Here is an 18,500-nt window from a genome sequence, read left to right on the forward strand (position 1 = left end):
ATTAAAATACCAGTGAAACAAGGTGCAAGGAATACAATTGGCAATGAAACAGCATTAAAGTTTGAGCAGTTAGGGCCAAATTTTCAAATGTGGGCCTCCGATTTTGAGTGCTTCCCTGTGGGAGCTGTCACGTGCATTGCACTTTCGAAAGTCACCCTTGAGACCTGATTCTCCGTTGCCTTCCACCGTGTGTATTCAGTGATACCAGTGCACAGTGAGCGTGAAGTGCTATCCTTGTGTGCTGGTAGCATTTTATACTCTCTTTGCTCCCATGTCAAAAGGTACATGGTAATGAAGATTCAGGCCTCTTCTGGCTAAAGCTGAGCACCCGAAAATGGAGGCTTACAAAATCAAAGTCCACTTTTGAAAATGTGGGCTTTAGTGTATATGTCCTTTTTCCATGCATGCGACTGCTATTCTTCCAGCCATAATGCATCTAATTTATAAGATCATCATCTCATAGTTTCCCGGTTTAGGTGAATGGCATAAAACAGAGGTTCTCAAACATTTTTACAGCCTCAATCACCAATGAATGTCAAGATGCCTTGTGGACATCTACCCACCCTATGTGATCAGCAGACAACCTCCTTACCCATTGAATAACATCCCTGTGGCAGCTACAGGAACTATTTTCATGGAGGAGGATTACTTGGGAAATAGGTATGTATTTTCAGCGGTCTTTGAAGCAAAAAAGAGAAGTTAATGACACCTTCTGTTATTGCTTATTTCACCCTTCATCTAATGCCTGGTCTGATTCTCTCAGCTGGAAATAAGGAGCAGGCACCAGAAGCACATGAACAGCAAGTACTCCACAGACTGCCAACTACTTTTATGTGCCTAGCTTGAAAAAAACAAAAACCTATGACTGCTCACCTAATACTTGAGCAATACTTTGTTTTCTTGTGGTTTCTCATTTACAAGCACTAGAAGATTAGTTTAATTAGTAGAACTATCTGACTGACTGTCACCAGCTGAGGATCAGGCCCACAATTTCTGAATCATTCCAATTCATCACAGTAGGCTGAAGAATTTATGCATGACAAAAGGCAATTCCAGTTGTTTCACTTGTCCATAGCATTGAATCTAATAAATAGGCTCATTGGCTCTGATTCATACACAGAAGACAGCTTTGGTGGAACAAGTTCAACCATCAGTGTCTTTGTGCTAGTTGGAGGTTAGTAGCGCTATGATTATGATTTATACTTAAGAAAGATTCTTGGGCAGCAAACCGAAACAGGTTTCTGGAATGGCAGAACAAACAATTGCTCTAATCTGTATGACCTGAGGGCCCCATCCTGCTCTCCTTACTTAGGCAAAACTCCCACTGAAATCAAAGGAAATTTTGCCAGAACAAGGAGAGCAGGATTGGACCCTAAATCTTCTATTGTTCCCTTCTTTTTCCTCACACCATGGCAACTTCCTTAAAACTCAGTTCCCAAGGACTTTATCATGTACTCCTCATGCATGAGTGTAGTCTGTTTGGAGACCACAAGATGATTCAGCACTGCATTACTCCATTGTGACTCCACTGATATCAGTGCTAATGAATCTCCTATTCTTAACTATGTGGTGATTTGGTAGCATAATACACATTAAAATGAGATGATAAAAGCATTGCCTTTGCCTCCTAAAAAGGAAGAGCAAATACCCGGCAATTACGAAATAAAAGACCTGTTCTGGTGAACGTCTCAACTCACAGAAGTATTGGGAGCATAAGCTTTTGAGAGTAAGAACCTCACTCCTTCAGATGCATCTGAAGAAGTGAGGTTCTTACTCACGAAAGCTTATGCTCCCAATACTTCTGGTAGTCTTAAAGGTGCCACAGGACCCTCTGTTGCTTTTTACAGATTCAGTCTAACACGGCTACCCCTCTGATACATCTCAACTCAGACAGTCAAGAACACGGGACAATTTATTCCTTTGATTCCATTTGTGTTTGTGCTGCTAGGGAAGCTGAATACTTTGAGTCTTAGAATCCAGCATACGCTGTAAAATGATTTACGCTGCTGCCTTTTTATTTGTACAGGATGCTCCCACTGAGAAACACAATGATTTCTCATTTACTAGGGAATCCTGCTGGCACCAGTGAAAATAATGGAAGAGAAATAGCACAAATACAAGATGAAACCAATGTTTACAAAAATGGTGTGTGGTATGCGAGTGACCTAATTAATATCCAGTGCAGACTTCAAGGCTTGGGGTAACCAGGCTGACCAGGTAGGAAGTATGAAAAATCAGGACGGGGGTGGCGGGGTAATAGGAGCCTATATAAGAAAAAGCCCCAAATATCGGGATTGTCCCTATAAAATCGGGATATCTGGTCACCCTAGGGGTAACACACAGCAGACTAGATTTAGGAAGACTACTTAGGTAGCTTGGGCTGCTCCATAGAATCCTACATTAGGCCTATTTAGGGATGTATTGAAAACATGGGGAGATTTTCAAAGACATAAATGCCAACACCCGTGTCTTGGATAAAGGTATGTGAAATTTCCTAGGTGAAATTTGACCAACATACAACTAGACTTCTTTCTTCCATAGAAAGCGAGGAACACGTTACAATGTTCACAGAAACATCTTACAATCAATACATTAGGCAAGGATTTTGCTCGGACTCCTCTGTTGAATATCGTCAATACAGTACCTGCTTTCATATTTCTGAAACTGATAGTAAGAGGGTTGCTCCACATTTAACAAAAGGTGGTGACTCTATTATCTGGTTCAAAACAAGACTAGGGCATGGGACCTTTGCCAATACAGTCAAGTTCCAAGCGGAAATATTACTGTTTCTGACCCTCTTCAATATTTATGGTACTGGGAAGATAAATTGCCAAAATGTGGTTGGTTATGTAGATTTCAGAAAAAGCAACAGCAACAAAAACAACCATTCCTAATTTGTTAAATCACAGACAAGTCAAGATTAGATTGGTTAGATGTTGCCAGCATGGAAACTTGAAAGGTGAAACTGAACATCATGTCATTGCAAATATTTAAAATCGAGATCTATTATTTGATGTTTTTAAAAAAAAGAATGCATCATATACGTTAAGAAACAACTGACAAATGAGTAATCAGATGCCTATTTCCTGTAAGCTGTAACACGAGGCACCCTGTTTGGATTTGCTTTTAATTTTAAGGGAAAAAAAAAATCAATACCTAAGTAAAAGCCAAAAAACCAAAGTCCACATAATTCACTGAGGAATATTAGTGTTATAAAATAGAAAAACAAACCAAGAAAGATAACACATGCTCACAACTAAGGCCCAAGTTCTGCAAAGCATGTCTATTCAACAAATACGAAGTCCTGCAAAGGATATGCTTAAGTGCTTTTCTGATAGGGGATGGACTTAAGCAGGCACTTAAGTGCTTTCCTGTACTGGAGCTTAAGCAAAGATGTTGAGTTTCCTCTGACATTTGCAAGAGAGGATATTAAAAGTAACACTAACTTGTTAGCCCATCCTTTCAGTACACAGACCTAGACAGTCTTCAGGGTGACAAGAGTTGAGGAACACTGCTTCAAAGCCTCCATTTCCTTGAAACTAAGGGGACTGTAGATCAAAAGGCTGGACAACTTTTAGTTTGGGGTTTTTTTTAGTTGTATGAAATCACACACATGTAATAGGAGTCTGTGTATAATTCGAGCAACAGAGAACACTGCATAACAAAAGTAAAAACAGTCACTCAGGACATGTTTAGTCCCTGAATGTTGTTTAAAATAGTAAAGCTATGCTGGTTTACATCAGCTGAGGCTCTTGACCCTCAGCCTCCTTTGCTCAGCTCACATTAATGATATTTAAAAAAACAAAAAAAAGAAAAAAGAATGACAGGGGAAATTCTCATGAATCCTGGTGGGAAGAACTCCCTGGAGTCAGCACTGAAACCCAAATTCTACTCACTTATGTAGGAATAAAAGGACCCATCATCTGTAATGTGTCAAGCTGACTTTTGGGGATTGCAGAGGACTGGACTCCCTCTCTTTGCTTATTTATGACCCCAAAAATAAGAAAGAGTAATCATGAAGCATTGGTTTTGAAGAATTTCTCTAGCCTTTTTCTCTGTGAAGATAAGAACGGCCATACTGGGTCAGATCAAAGGTCCATCTAGCCCACTATCCTGTCTTCTGACAGTGGCCAATGCCAGGTGCGCCAGAGAGAATGAACAGAACAGGCAATCATCAAGTGATCCATCCTGTCGCCCATTCCCAGCTTCCGGCAAACAGAGGTTAGGGACATCATCCCTACCCATCCTGGCTAATAGCCATTGATGGACCTATCCTCCATGAACTTATCTAGTTTTTTTTTTAACCCTATTATACTCTTGGCCTTCACAACATCCTCTGGCAAAGAGTTCCACAGACTGTGCGTAGTGTGAAAAAATACTTCCTTTTGTTTGTTTTAAGCTAGAATCTGTAAACTGGTACAAATGCGTAGCTAAGATTGAAAGTTTGTCTTTGATTTTTCTTAAAGATCACAGATTATTCATGATCACTGCTATAGACATCCAGCACTGGTCTCCACTATACTCACACAGGGCTGGGACCCTGGAAACCTAGAGTTAGAGGTCCCCAGACTAATTTTTCACCTGGGAGGACCAGCACTGCCCAGCCTGCTACCTCATGGCAACTTTCTTCTGGCAAGTTGTCTACAAGTGAGCTACCTGTTTTGCTGTAGCAGGCTGCATGGCTTCTAGCCACAAAGGGCATGTCAATGGCATGCTACCGGACTAAGCAAGAGAGTGAGAGCCAGAAACTTCTGCATTTTAACCCATGCTCTGATTACCTAACCCCCTTTGTAGCTTTAGTTAGGTGATTTATCTATCTAAAAAACAGAGACAATGATACTTACCTTCCTCACAGGGCTGTTGTGAGAATGAATGAGTAAATGAATTAATGAAGGACCAAATTGAGCAGAATGCATAAACACCCCTCCAGGGGGTGCCCCCAGCTTATTAGAACAGCTCATCTTGGCAAAAAAAAAAAATGTTAATTGTTGGCAAGGATGCACGGGTCCCAGCACAAACAGCTGGGCTCCCCTTCTTCCAACAGCAAGACACTGGTGGGGACAAGAAAATCCCCACCCCCAGCTTTTTATAAAAAGCTCATTGCAGGACTGTCCCAGAGAATCACTTTGCTAAGTGTAAGTAGGAGTCAGTTATGCTGCGGTGGTTTCCTAGATCCAGGCAAATAGATTATGGCTCATTCTGGTAACAAACTAAGAAAAGCACTGGGTAATCCCATGCTGGGTGTATCTCCAGAAACATAGTAAATGAGAAAAAAGTTACAAAGACACACAAGAAATTAAGTTAGGGGGGTGCTGAGTAATTCCAAGATATCCAACACCCCAATCAGTTAGCTCACAACAATACTGATCTTGAAAAATACACAGTATGGCAAGGGCCAGAAGGAAATATTGGCACATTTTTGCAGAATACATTCTTAGTGGTAGACTAAGACCTAACTTTTAGCCCTTTTGTAAGGGGCACCGCATAGCTGTGCCGACTTCGGGGAGGCTGTGGGAAGGAATTGTGTCTCAGTCAGTCACAAATCCTTCTAGTTTTCCCCTGAGCTCCAGAGAGGAGGGAAGTTGCTGCAGTCACTTTTATAGGGCAGGGATTACATCCCCTCCTTCGATGGCTAAGCTACACTGGCAGGCATGTTGGTAGACCAGACTCTGCTCACTGTTGAGTCAAGCTGTGGATTCGAAGAGCTTGCTGACCTTGCTCCTCACCACCTTGCCCAAAGCAGAAACAGGTTGCCCACATAGCGGGGTGGGCCTTGTACTCCCTTACTCACTTGCATGGCAGGAGATTTAAACACCAAAGGACTTGTCTACATGAGAAAGTTGCACTGGATTCACTTAAGGTGGGATTTTAAACTAATTTAATTAAACACATTGAATGGCTGTGTGGATGCTCTTATTTGACTTTAAACCAGATTTATTCCAGATTAATTTAAACCCATTAAGAACAGACAAACTAGACTAAGGGCCTGTCTTCACTACCACATTAAATTGGTGCCCCTGCATTGATGCAGCAGTGCGGACATAGCACGTCCAGTGAAGACACATTACATTGACAGGAGAGTGCTCTCCCATCGACGTAATTACTCCCCCTGAGCGAGACATCCAATGTAAGTTACGTCACTCAGGGTGGCGTTTTTTTCACACCCTTGAGCAACATCACTTACATCCACTTAGGCGGTAGTGTACAAAAGCCCTAAGAGTGTTCAGACAGGTGTTTGGACCGGTCTAACTTAAATTGGTTGAAAAACAGATTTAAGTTAAAACTTGTGAATCTTCTAGGTGTAGAAAAGGCTAAGAACTTGGCCCACACAGTCTATGTTTCACCTTTAAGTAGTTCCTTCCAAGCAAATCTAAAACTGTCTCAACACTGGCAAAGATAAGTGTTTTTGACTAGAAGGGGTGTAGAATCTGGAGAGATCTCCCACAACACAATCCCTGAAGCACTTACTTGTAGCTTTCATAACTGCGTTTTATGGAGAAAGCTCACTAAAGACCCAGTTCTCAAAAGAACTACACACACCGACTTAACTTTAGCCCCTGAAAGAAGCCCCATTGAAGTCACAGGCGCCTAAGACTCTTCTTGGGAATGGTGGGGCTGGGTAAACTCTTAGCTTAAACACTATCAGTCCAAAAAGATCATGTATGTCTGAAAGTCAGGGTACAAAAAAGCCCTGACCCAAAGACCACTGAAATCAGAGGGACTATTTCTACTGACCTTTATGAGCATTAGATCAGGCCTAAAATGTTTAGTCACAAACATCAATCTTTCTGAATGTACCAGATTTTAAATGCTTATTTTCTTCTCCATGGCATTTCTGGTGGTGGTATATAATTGAAATTATTTAACAGAGCAAACTGAAATTTTTCCAATGCAACTTTTTTTTGAGGCGGTGGGGAGAGAAGAGAAGAATATTTAATGAAAAAATTAGCCAGTATAAAAATGCTTGTGATTTTTTTAACCAAAATTTTCTATTAGAAATAATTTATTTAAATTGGGGTTTTTTTGGTCTTGGCTTCTTGTTATATATTTTTGAAAAAAATTCTTTTTAAATTTCTAAGTAAATAAAAATCCCACCATGTGACTAAACTGACCAATGAAAAGTTACACATAGCAAAAAACAAACAGAAAACTCCCAACCAAAAAACACACAGAAAGGAAAAAAAAACAGGCTGCTTTTAATTTCCTTCCTCTTTTTCATTTAACAATGCTGCAAATTTTGACTGGTTAGCTTAGTCACTCGGTAGGATTTTTTTTAAACAAAATTTTAAAAATATTTTAAAAAGTATACCAAAAATCAAAAAATAAAATTTTCAATAAACATATTTTAAAAAGGATAAACCATTTCATGAAAAAATTCAAAAATCAAAAAATTGCACTTCAAAAACTAAAACCAAAAATAATTTTGAGAGTCTGAAAAAAATTATGGTTTGTTTTTTTTAAATTTTACCACCCACTAAAGATAAAACTGCGTTCTCATAACCTGCTTTTTATATCCTCTTTTGCAAGCTCTTTATACTACACAAAAAGCCTCAATAAGCTTTTTCACTATACTATTTACACATATAGCATGCCTATTATGTAAAAATAGTTACATATACACATTTTATATACATTACATTTACCAATCTTGTCAAATTCTACTTTCGTACTTGCAACGCGGAAGCTTTGTTTTTACAAAGACTACAATATTTTTAGTTTCTCTCATAATCGGTTATGTTAAAGGGTGGGCAAATAACATGTTTTATATTTACACACACACACATCCATGTAGGTACGTACCCACACAGTTATCATGAAAAATACAATATATATTATGCACACACATCCATATAGGTGCACGTGCACACACACACACACACACACACACGGTAAAATCCTGGCTCCTCTGAAGTCAAAGGGAGTTTTGTTGTTGACTTCAGTGGGGCCAGGATTTCATGCACGGTTTCTGTCTTTCTTAAGAATATTTACACGTAACTGTTCTGGGAAGAATGGGGTTATTTTAAGTTAAAAAAAAATATGGAGAAAAACAAACATGAAATAAGTGCAGAAGTCACTCCGAGGTACAGGAGGCTCCTGAACATCATTTCCACCCACCATGGTGACTCATGACCTGCCCAGCAGCCTCCATACTGACATTCTGAAGATAGTTGTGGCAGCGTTCCTTGTGTTCCTCCAGCGAACTGCGCTGCTTGTAGCTCCGGCCGCAGTAGTTACACTTATGAGGCTTACCCACTGTGGAAAGAACAGAGCTTCAGGTTAAATTGTCATCTGCACCAAAGTTACATCTCCGTTACAAGCAACAAAGGGTACGGAAAGACATTTACAAAGGTCATTTAAGTCCCAACCCTTTTCCCCTTGCCCTATTTTCCCACCCCCCACGCACCTCCGCCCATCTACCACACACATCACCCTACTGATTATTCACACTGACATTCACAAAAAGGCTGACTTGGTAGCAAAGCCAATAAGCAGATTGCACCTATGAGGAGAAACAAGCAGCTCAATCAATCACCAACCCTGGTGGGAAAACTTCTAAGCAATTTTATCCATAGCATCAGCATTTGCCCTCACATAAGCTTGCTGGCCTACTTCAACATCAAAGTGGTGGGGATGGAGTTGCATGACACGAGCAAGGTCTCCTTTGGGTCAGCCTATTTTGCCAAAATGGTATGTCAGAACTGAGCAGTCACCATATATATGGACTGGCTAGTTAAAAACAAAAACAAAAAACGACAAACACACACAGACACACATGCACACACACAACCAGGGAGGCTGCACAGTAAAAACAGACTCAATGAAGGCAAGAGACAATTCCTATATTATTTTTAGTTTCACTCAAGAGCAACATGATCTGGCAAAGGTCTTAATATGCACAAAACCTAGCATCAGATCCTAGTAAAGTGAAGCCCTTTCATAGCATGTCATGAAGAAACCACAAAAATAGCTTAATCCTAGAGCTAGAAAGCTAGCCAAATGGTATGTTTTGCCAAAACCATGTTAATATTTTTTTAAAATACATATTACATATAGAACCTGAACATATCCTCTAATAACTAGAGGGCTATTTATTCAGTACTGGAGGTTTGGCAATCGCATTAGGCGGAGACTTTTAAAGCTGCCTGGGGGGGGGGGGGATTAGAATGTTCAATTCTCAAATGCCTTATGCAGCTTTGAAAAACTAAGTCATAATTTTTAAACAAAGACCAGGCAAATGTGTTCTTTGGGATAATATAGGTGTATTCAATATGTTTCTCCCAGTATAGGAGGGTGGATGTCTCCCAGACCTGGTAATAGGATACAGTCCTTCACCTTTCAATTACCAAAGGAAATCCAAGTCCTACTAATTGTAGCCAAAAGCTACTATTACCATCTCATGACTGTTGGGTGTCTCACATGAAGTACGATGGTGATCTCAGTCCAGTTCTTACTGAAGAGGTATCCACAGCATAAAAACCACCTGCACCTGGGTATCTGGGTGCACGCATGTACCCCAATGTGTTGGCCTGGTCCTTTAAAACTGGGAGCTGTAGTTGCAGGGCACATGACAAGGAGCAAGCATCTGTGCATTCCCTCTGGGGCACCTGGCATTGGCCACGGTCGAAAGACTGGATACTGGGCTAGATGGACCTTTGGTCTGACCCAATATGGCCGTTCTTGTGTTCCCTACAGAAAGCCAGATAAAAGGCTTCCTGTCTCTGTGGTAGAGCCAGCAGACAGAAGAGACCCAGGGTCAGGAAGGTCATATGGGGTCTCTCTCCATAGTAGCCAAGAAATAAAAGGAGTGTGTCCCCTCTCCCCTCCTGGCTGGTGGAAGCAAAGAAAGCTTCAGGTGGTCAAACATTTTCCATCAAAACTTTTTTTTTTTGTTTTACATAGAAAATTGGGTTTTCGATCAAAATGATTTTTTTTTTCAGAAAGTCTCTGCTTTCCTCAAATATATTTGATGAAACCTCAACATTTTCTGCAGGGTAAAAAGAAATTCCAATCACCTCTAGTTAGTACCCAGGACTGAGTTTGTTTGCTCTTGTTCTGGAACTCCTATTTAGAAAGAAAGCAGCTCTAAGGAAAAGGTCTTGGACTGAATGGTTGTCGGGGGCATTATTCTATTTACACCCCAACAGGTGAATTTGCCCACCAGTTTACACCACCATCGTAACTGACATTTTTGCTGGTAGTCTCAGCTGAGACCAAGGATTTGGGACCTGATCCGAAGCCTACTGAAGTCAATGGAACGTACTGATTGAAGTCACTAGGTTTGGACTAGACCGCAAATATTTATGGATGCTAAACTAGCTTCTCACTCCTGGAAGTGGTTCTTATAGAACACCTTGACTGGGCAGAATAGGAAAGCTTCTTTTACCACAACTCATACTGTCCTCGTTGTGGAGGGAAGAGACTTCAGTTTCCTACACTCTGGTTACTTTCCTGAGAAATAAATGCACTCAGGACCTACTGAAGTCAAAGGGATTGATTACATTGATTTGAGTTGGCACTGCGTCTGACCTCCAGTTTTCTAAAAGTCCAGATATCTAAGCAATTACACATTGTCAAATAATTTGGCTAATCCAGATAATCAGATTCCTTATATGCACTGTAAGGCATGAAGAAAAAGCCCAGGTACCTTCAACTCTCAAGAAGCATCAGCCTCTAGTATTAGTTACATGTATTATTGCTTAGTGTATTAAATTTTTTTGCTATAATTCGGAGGCACTAGATACATGTCTTGACTCCTGTAATTATAACAAGTGCAAGCAAAATTGAAGAAGTTATCATTTGCATTCCCCACTTTCATAAGGACCATTTGACAAATTGCATATGATCAGTGAGACTGAGATTTTCAAATGTGTCTAAGGTGTTTATGTGCCCAAATCCCACTGAATTGCATGGCTCATAAAAGATGCTAAAAGCAATAGTATACAGTGGATTTCCCATTTAATGTCATATTGAAACCAAATCTGAACCTTTGGCTTGGGCCAGCCCCCACAGGGAGGAGGGCGGGGGGTGGGGGGAAAAGAGAACCACCCAACCCCACTCTGCCCCCAGCTCTGCTCCTGGCCAAGGTTCTGCTCCTGGCCATGTCGCCAAGCTCCGAGCCCCGACAGTGGGCACAGCTGCAGCGCTGGTCTTGTTCCCAGCCACAGTTCCTGGTTCCCACTCCCAGCCGTGGTTCCTGGCTCCTGGTTCCCAGCCATGGCCCTGTTCCTGGCCCCTGACCACAGCTCTGGCCCTGGTCCCAACCCCGTTTCCCCATCACAGCTCTGGCCCCGGCCCTGGCTCCCCACTGAGGTGCTGGTCCTGTACCCAGCCCCTGCTCCAGACTGCAGCTCCCAGGAGGGAGGGGGGGAAGGGGCATGGACCAGGTAAGGGGGGGAGCAAAAAATTTGGGGACCATTGGTTTAAGGAAACTTCTTTTAAGTCATAAAAAAGGTCCACACAAGCAAAAGTGCTGGTACGGCATTCACACTGCATTTTGTTCTCAAATGAGCTGCAAATACGTAACAGAATGCAAAGTAAGTCAAAGGGAAACTACCCATGGAAAAGAATAAGGCATCCCAGGTAATAATGTGCCATAAACACACATGACAAAAGCTTGTAGAAGATGCTAAAAGCAATGGTACACACGAGGGGTAAAATCCTGGTCCCACTGACTTCAGTAGGCCCAGGATATCACCACACATTTCTATATGTTGGCAACCATGTTCTGTTTTCTACAGCAGCCTGGAAAAGGATTCCTTCCTTTCCACCTGTTCCTAGTTCTACCCACTGTGCATAGCTCAGCAGTCTAGATGTGTGTTTGAAGAAGGCACTGGCCCACTATATTTGTTATAGACTTAGGTCTCAATTGAAAGCCCACTGAAATCAATGGGATTCTTTCCACTGACTTTCATGGGCTTTGGCTCAGGCATTTAAAGTCTGAAAAATTCTGCATACAGGTATTAAGCTCCCGATTTCTGAATTCAGCCTTGCAATTTGAAGTTGTCTGGCTTTTCGCTTGAGATGTTCTGTTCGAATCACATCCTGGGCTTGGCACCTTGTAGTGAAGTTTAAACTACAACTGAAACCCTGACACCTCATGGAAGGTTGGCAGCTGCTATTTGATCATCATCATCATTGTTGAACCAGCCCAATACTGCAAAAAATATTGAAGACATTTAATTTTAGCACACACTGTCAGGGACAGGGTCATAGCTGTGAATTACTATCATCATCATTTAACATTTATATTGCAGTAGCACCTAAAGAACACAAACAAGTTGCACCTCATTGTGTTTGCTGCTGTACAAATAGTAAATGATAGTCCTGTATTCAAGGAGAATAATTAAGTCAAGTGTTGAATTTTTAGAACCACATTCAAGGTGTTAGCTCTGAAAGTAACTTAGCTATAGGCAATGCCAATAATGCTACTCAAAGAGGGCATATGTAATAGTTTCCATTCAGGAATGTCACAGCATGAAGCCCATGAGGATTAGTATCACTTTATATTTAAAACAGAGCCTTTCATCAAACTTACTTGAATAATACACAATCTGTAGGAGAATCAGCAGTGAAATGTAGCTCCCTCAGATGTGGGATTTGACAGCTGTTTCACTACGCATTGGAACTCTATCCAACGTGTTAGGGGGGAAAATGAAGGACACTGCTCTTACATACCCAAGTGTAACTTCTGTATGACATCGTTGTTTGATAATTATAATAAATATCAAACATTTAGTTGTGTTCAGTCCTGGGCACTTCTTTATAAGAAAGATGTTGACAATTAAGAGGCAGTTCTGATAAGAGAGCCTATCTCTTTAGGAATGATTTGGACAGAATTCTGCACTCAGTTACACTCATGTAAAACTACTCTACTGAGATCAGCTTTAAGCAAGGTAGGAAGTTCGGTTCTGTGGGTAAAGCCTGCGTCTGTGACTCTAGAGACCTAGGTTAAATTCCTGGCTCTACCAAAAACTGATTGTGTGACCTTGCAAAAGTTCCACGGTCTTTCCTCACTATTGTTCCCCATATAGAGATAATTCTCTACCTCAGAGGTGTAATGAAAATAAATTTATGAAAGTTGTGAGCTGATCACACATTAAGACAATGGGGGTCATACAAGGATGTACAAGAATTTGGACCATATCTATAGCCTGACAAATCAAGAGCTTAAAAAGAAGGGAGAGAGATAACAATATACCTGATATTGGAGTAAACGTCCAAGAGGAAATATTTAGGGTAGTACAGTTGAGGGTAGGGAGTGAGTAGGAGTAAGGAGTAAGAATTAGAAAAAAAAAATTAGGCTGAATATCAGAAACATTTCCAGATACATTGTCCTATTAAGCAGGGAAGGGTCATATGGTTTAGCGGGTACTAAGGATTAGTTTGAAAGACATTGTCAAGATAAGACAACAAAGCCTTCCCAACAACGTACAATATCTCGGGCCTGTAATTAAATCAACACACTTTATTTTCTTGAGCTGCATGTCCCCAAAGTTTCACACAGACAAATATTTGCACGAATAACAGACCTGAATAAAGTATTGAAAAATTAAAATCAAACCTGAATGCACTCAGGCTCTGAGCAGTACACAATATACTCCTGCTTCCCCTTCACAACCAGCTGCTGCTGCTTAATGATTGTAAATGTGTTCATTGAAATTCATAGGGGTTCTTTGATTTTTGCCTGGGAGATTACACACCCACACCAATCTGCAGGATCCAAGACATCGGCACCCAGAAGCTGGCGAGTTTACCGAGCGAATGAACGTGAACATACAGAAATGTGACTAGTAATTTAGGGTGTCTCAATTTTTGAGCGTCCAGCTTAAGACATCCTTAACGGGGTCTGATTCTCAGAAAAGGGCCAAGCACCCACCCTCTGAAAGTCAGGCCTTTTATAAGGCATCTCATGTTGAGCACCCAAAATCATTAGTCTGTACTGAAAATCTTGGCTGTGATTTTTAAAAGAGTTAAAATTTTGCACTTATCAGTCCAAAATGAGGTAGCAACATGTGGGATAAATTCTAATGTCTGATCCACCTGGCGGATCACTTTAAGGCTATTTTGTTCCATAATGTGGATCAAAGAGAAAAAAACTTTAGCTCTGAACACATTCTAGTCCCATCACTGCACAAGAGCAGGAGTTGGGAATGAAAGACCTGCCTATTAATGAATTGTAACACAAGAAAGCAACATCATAGCATTGTTTGGAGAAAAAAGATAAAACCGGTTCTAAAACATGGGCCAATTCTTCAAACTGTTACTCACATGAGTGAGGCTTTGCAGGATCAAGGTGTTTATATTTGCTGTTGTTGGTTTCTTTTAATTCACGGGTGGACAGATGGTGTTTCACCTTTGAAAGTTTCCGTATTTTTTTTAAGTTGGGTGTATAACACAAGAGTTTCTCCAAACTTGGGAAGCTTAATTCTAAAAGTACAGGTTCAAAATTTCTAGTGTAGTACTACAAAGATTGTAGCCCGAAACGCAATTTATGCAGTTGCAACAACTTTCTTGACTTTGAGCTTGAAAAAAAGAGAACTCCTATCACTTCATCACTTCCTGGCCTGGTGTCACAAATCTGAAGGTTAATATCAATTACTTGGCTCACAAATGCTTTGCAAACTACAAGGCTGTTCTGTATTTCATGCCCTTGCTGGCAATTGAAAGACGGCCCATCCTAACTTTCAGTACCAGAGACAACAATAAGTCACGATTCTTGTCTTTAATTACGACATGCTGTCCTAGCAATCCTATCCTGGAATACTGCAGTCTGTCCTATAACACCATCCATAAACTTGGAATACGGCAGCCTGTATTAAAACAATGGCGGAACATTTACACTTATTTTCACTCTTTTGTTTTCTAGACACACCCACCTTGTCTATAAATACCTCCGGGGCACAAAACAGCAGCCGACACCTGCGCTTACCTGGCAGTTGTTTATGGTATTGTAAACCAAGCAGGCTAGCAGTGAAATACTGTACAGCCAACATTTAGGCCTGCCTGATCTTCTGCATTGAGAGGCGCTAAACATCAGGTTACATATTAACTCTGAAAACGTTATCCCTGCCATAGTTTGGCTAGAATGAACTGATAAAACAAAAATAGGAAAGAAAGTATATTGTTCAGAACACATTGTTTCAAACAACAATAGTTTCTTTATATAAAATATCTGGGCCAGGTTCACAGATGGTGTAAATCAGTGTGTGCCAATGCCAATTTATAACTGATGATCTACCTACCCCCTTATTTATTTTTAAAGATACTTCCATCTACAGACATTCACGCTTTACTCTAAGATTTCGCTTGCATTTGCTGTGGATTATTAGCTCTGTTATTTAATCTGATTAATCAGATTACATGTTTATTCATTAATCTGCAGTATTTTAGAGATACAATAATGATCCCAACTGCCCTCAAGAATAGAAACAAGTAGGTGGAGCGAATGCCAAAAGTTAAAAAAAAAAATTAACAAACATCCATTTCATTGGCACAGTTCCTCTAAGTATCTACATCTGTCTATCCATCCAGATACTTACATGGCCTTTATCACCCAATCTCCGAGAATTCCTTAAATATTTTAAAATAGAACACTAATAATCTCTCACCACCTCTTTGTCCTTTCCAGGCCAAAGGAGAAAAAGCTCAATTAGTTTCTAGGCTGACTTGTTTGTATGCTGTGTATTTGTATATGCTGTCTCTCTATGAGCAGTGCTTGCAAAGAAACTTATTGAGAGAAAGCTCAGTTAAAGAGATTAATTTTGCCATTAGTTCTGAAAGCAAGGAGATCTGCCCTCATTTCTGTCTGTTGTGGAAGTAGATTCTATAGTTTAAGTCCAGCTCTTGTGAAAATTCTACCTCCCAAATTCATGAGTCTTCCCAAGAGGAACTAAAGGCAGAGAAGCATTTTCCTTGTGGAGGGTGAGAACTATCCAGAGAAGAGGAACAAAAATGATTACTGGTCTAGAAAACATGACCTATGAGGGAAGATGGAAAAAATTGGGTTTGTTTAGTCTAGAGAAGAGAAGATTGAGGAGGGACATGAGTTTTCAAGTACATAAAAAGTTATTACAAGGAGGAGGGAGAAAAATTGTTCTCGTTAATCTCTGAGGATAGGACAAGAAGCAATGGGCTTAAATTGCAGCAATGGCCATTTAGGTTGGACATAAGGAAAAACTTCCGCTCAGGGTGGTTAAGCACTGGAATAAATTGCCTAGGGAGGTTGTGGAATCTAGATCACTGGAGATTTTTAAGAGCAGGTTAGATAAACACCTGTCAGGAATGGTCCAGATAATACTTAGTCCTGCCTTGAGTGCAGGGGACTGAACTAGATGACCTCTCGAGGTCCCTTCCAGTCCTACGATTCTATCCCAAAAGTGTGTTTGTTTAGATCAGGGGTGGGCAAACTTTTTGGCCTGAGGGCCACATCAGGGTTGCACAACTGTATGGAGGGCCCAGTAGGGAAGGTTGTGTCTCCCCAAACAGCCTGGCCCCTGCTCCCTATCCGCCCCCTCCCACTTCCCGCCCCCTCACTGCCCCCCTCAGAAACCTCAACCCCCTGCTCCTTGTCCCCTGACCGCCCCCTCCTGGGACCCCCGCCCTCATCCAACCCCCCTGCTCCCTGTCCCCTGACTGCCCCAACCCCTATCCACACCCCCGCCCCCTGACAGACCCCCCAGGACTCCCACTCCCTATCCAACCACCCTTTGCTCCTTGTCCCCTGACCACCCCCTCCCGGGACCTCCCGCCCCTGACTGCCCCCCAGGATCCCACCCCCTTATCTAACTCCCCCACTCCCTGTCACCTGACTGCCCTCCCAACCCCTATCCACATCTCCACCCCCCCTGACAGGCCACCCGGGACTCCCACTCCCAACCCTCCCTGTTCCCCATCCCCTGACTGCCCCCACAAAACCTCCACCCCATCCAACCGCCCCCTCCTCCCTGACTGCCTCCCAGAACCCCCCCGCCCCCTTACCAGCAGCAGGAGCTCACAGCCGCAACACCCAGCCAGAGTGAGCTGCGCTCCCCATGCTGCCCAGCGGAAGCGACAGGCCAGAGCGCGGCCGGCATGGCTGCGGGGGAGCGGGGACAGCAGGGACTCGGCTCCCCAGCCGGGAGCTCAAGGGCCGGGCAGGACGGTCCCACAGGCCGGATGTGGCCCGCAGGCCGTAGTTTGCCCATGTCTGGTTTAGATCAAAGAATCCATTTTACCATTAGCTGTCACAGTACCAGGTGAAAGAGGGCATGCCATGCTCCAACTTTGGGGATGCCAGATAACCTGCATTTCCTGAAAGGTCCTGCCATTCCCCTCTGCATCTGCCTTTGCCAGGTGGTGTCTGAGATTACACTGCTATGACCAGAGGGGGAAATGTCTTGTGAACAGGGCTCAGTGCTCATCACAGGGACATTCTCCATTCAATGAGGCAGAAGGGTGGACAGACAGGCCTAATGGCATGGGAACAGCTGGATCCTTTTTTGGGGGTCGGGGGAAGAAGGGAGGGGATTCTGTGACAGCACACGGCAGAGGGCGGGGGGGGGGAAATTAAGTCTCTGCTGATCCCTCGTGATGGAGAGGGGCAAGGATGCTCCCTCCCAGCTGGATACCTGCAAAGCATGATGGGAAAGGGAAGGAATAAAGAGAAGCCTCACAATTCACTTTCCCCATTTTAAATGACTGCTGGGGACCACAGAGGCTTTATATATGATTTGCCATTGAAGGTAGCTACACTCATCCAACATGCCTTTTAATGGATAGAAACTCTTCTGGTGTATTTTCCTTTGCTTGTAATTTCCGCCCCCCTGGGGTATTAAGAGGGAGATTTTCAAAGCTACCTACATGATCTCGGTGCTCCTGTCTCATTCAGAATTAATGAGAAACAGGCCCCCTGATCCCATATGTAGTTTAGGAAAGTCTCAACCCAAAGGTTTAGTGAGTATGATCCAAACACACTACCTCGTTCTTTGCAAGATCAGAACATTCTCCCAGTCTCTCAGGTATACCTGACTTCTGTACAGCTCCCATGAATTTTATAACAGACACTCAAAGGGTTAAATGCTATTAAAACTGCTGTTTAAATAGCCCCGAGGTTGTGAGATAAACTAATAAAAACCAGGAAGTTCCTAAGTAACTGGGCGTTTTTCAGATTGCAAGACGACAGTTATTTAAATGCTGTGGGATTTAATCTTCCTGGCTATAACTTTCTTTTGAGGTTGGGGAACCATTGCAGGTGATATATATAGGATCATTTAAAATTTGGCATCCCCCACAGCAAAAGACATCCCTATCTACAATACTTAGGCACCAAAAGTGCATGGGAAGGAGTGTGTTAAGGACAGAAACGAAGCCTTAACTGAATTTACTGGCTCTGGACTTTCTACTGCTGTTCAGACCTTTAGCATTATAGTACTGCGGATGTGGCACACTGTATGCAAATCGATTTACATAATAAACCTTCCGAAATAGACCAATGAGTTTCTTTCGGTTTTAATCCAGTTTCA

The 18,500-nt window shown here is 42.1% G+C and overlaps 1 protein-coding gene across 4 annotated transcripts in view; it reads right to left on the reverse strand.

Annotated features, from left to right (window-relative positions):
* The window catches only part of IKZF2 (IKAROS family zinc finger 2), a 145,225-nt gene that overhangs the window by 21,080 nt on the left and 105,645 nt on the right, over positions 1-18,500 (reverse strand). For all 4 annotated transcript variants that reach the window (XM_034785838.1, XM_034785836.1, XM_034785837.1 and 1 more), the window contains exon 6: positions 8,116-8,253. In XM_034785838.1, coding sequence (XP_034641729.1) covers positions 8,116-8,253 — 138 coding nt within the window. The remainder of the gene's footprint in view (positions 1-8,115; positions 8,254-18,500) is intronic.

Source organism: Trachemys scripta, chromosome 11, assembly GCF_013100865.1.
Source record: "Trachemys scripta elegans isolate TJP31775 chromosome 11, CAS_Tse_1.0, whole genome shotgun sequence".
Lineage (NCBI taxonomy): Eukaryota > Metazoa > Chordata > Testudines > Emydidae > Trachemys > Trachemys scripta.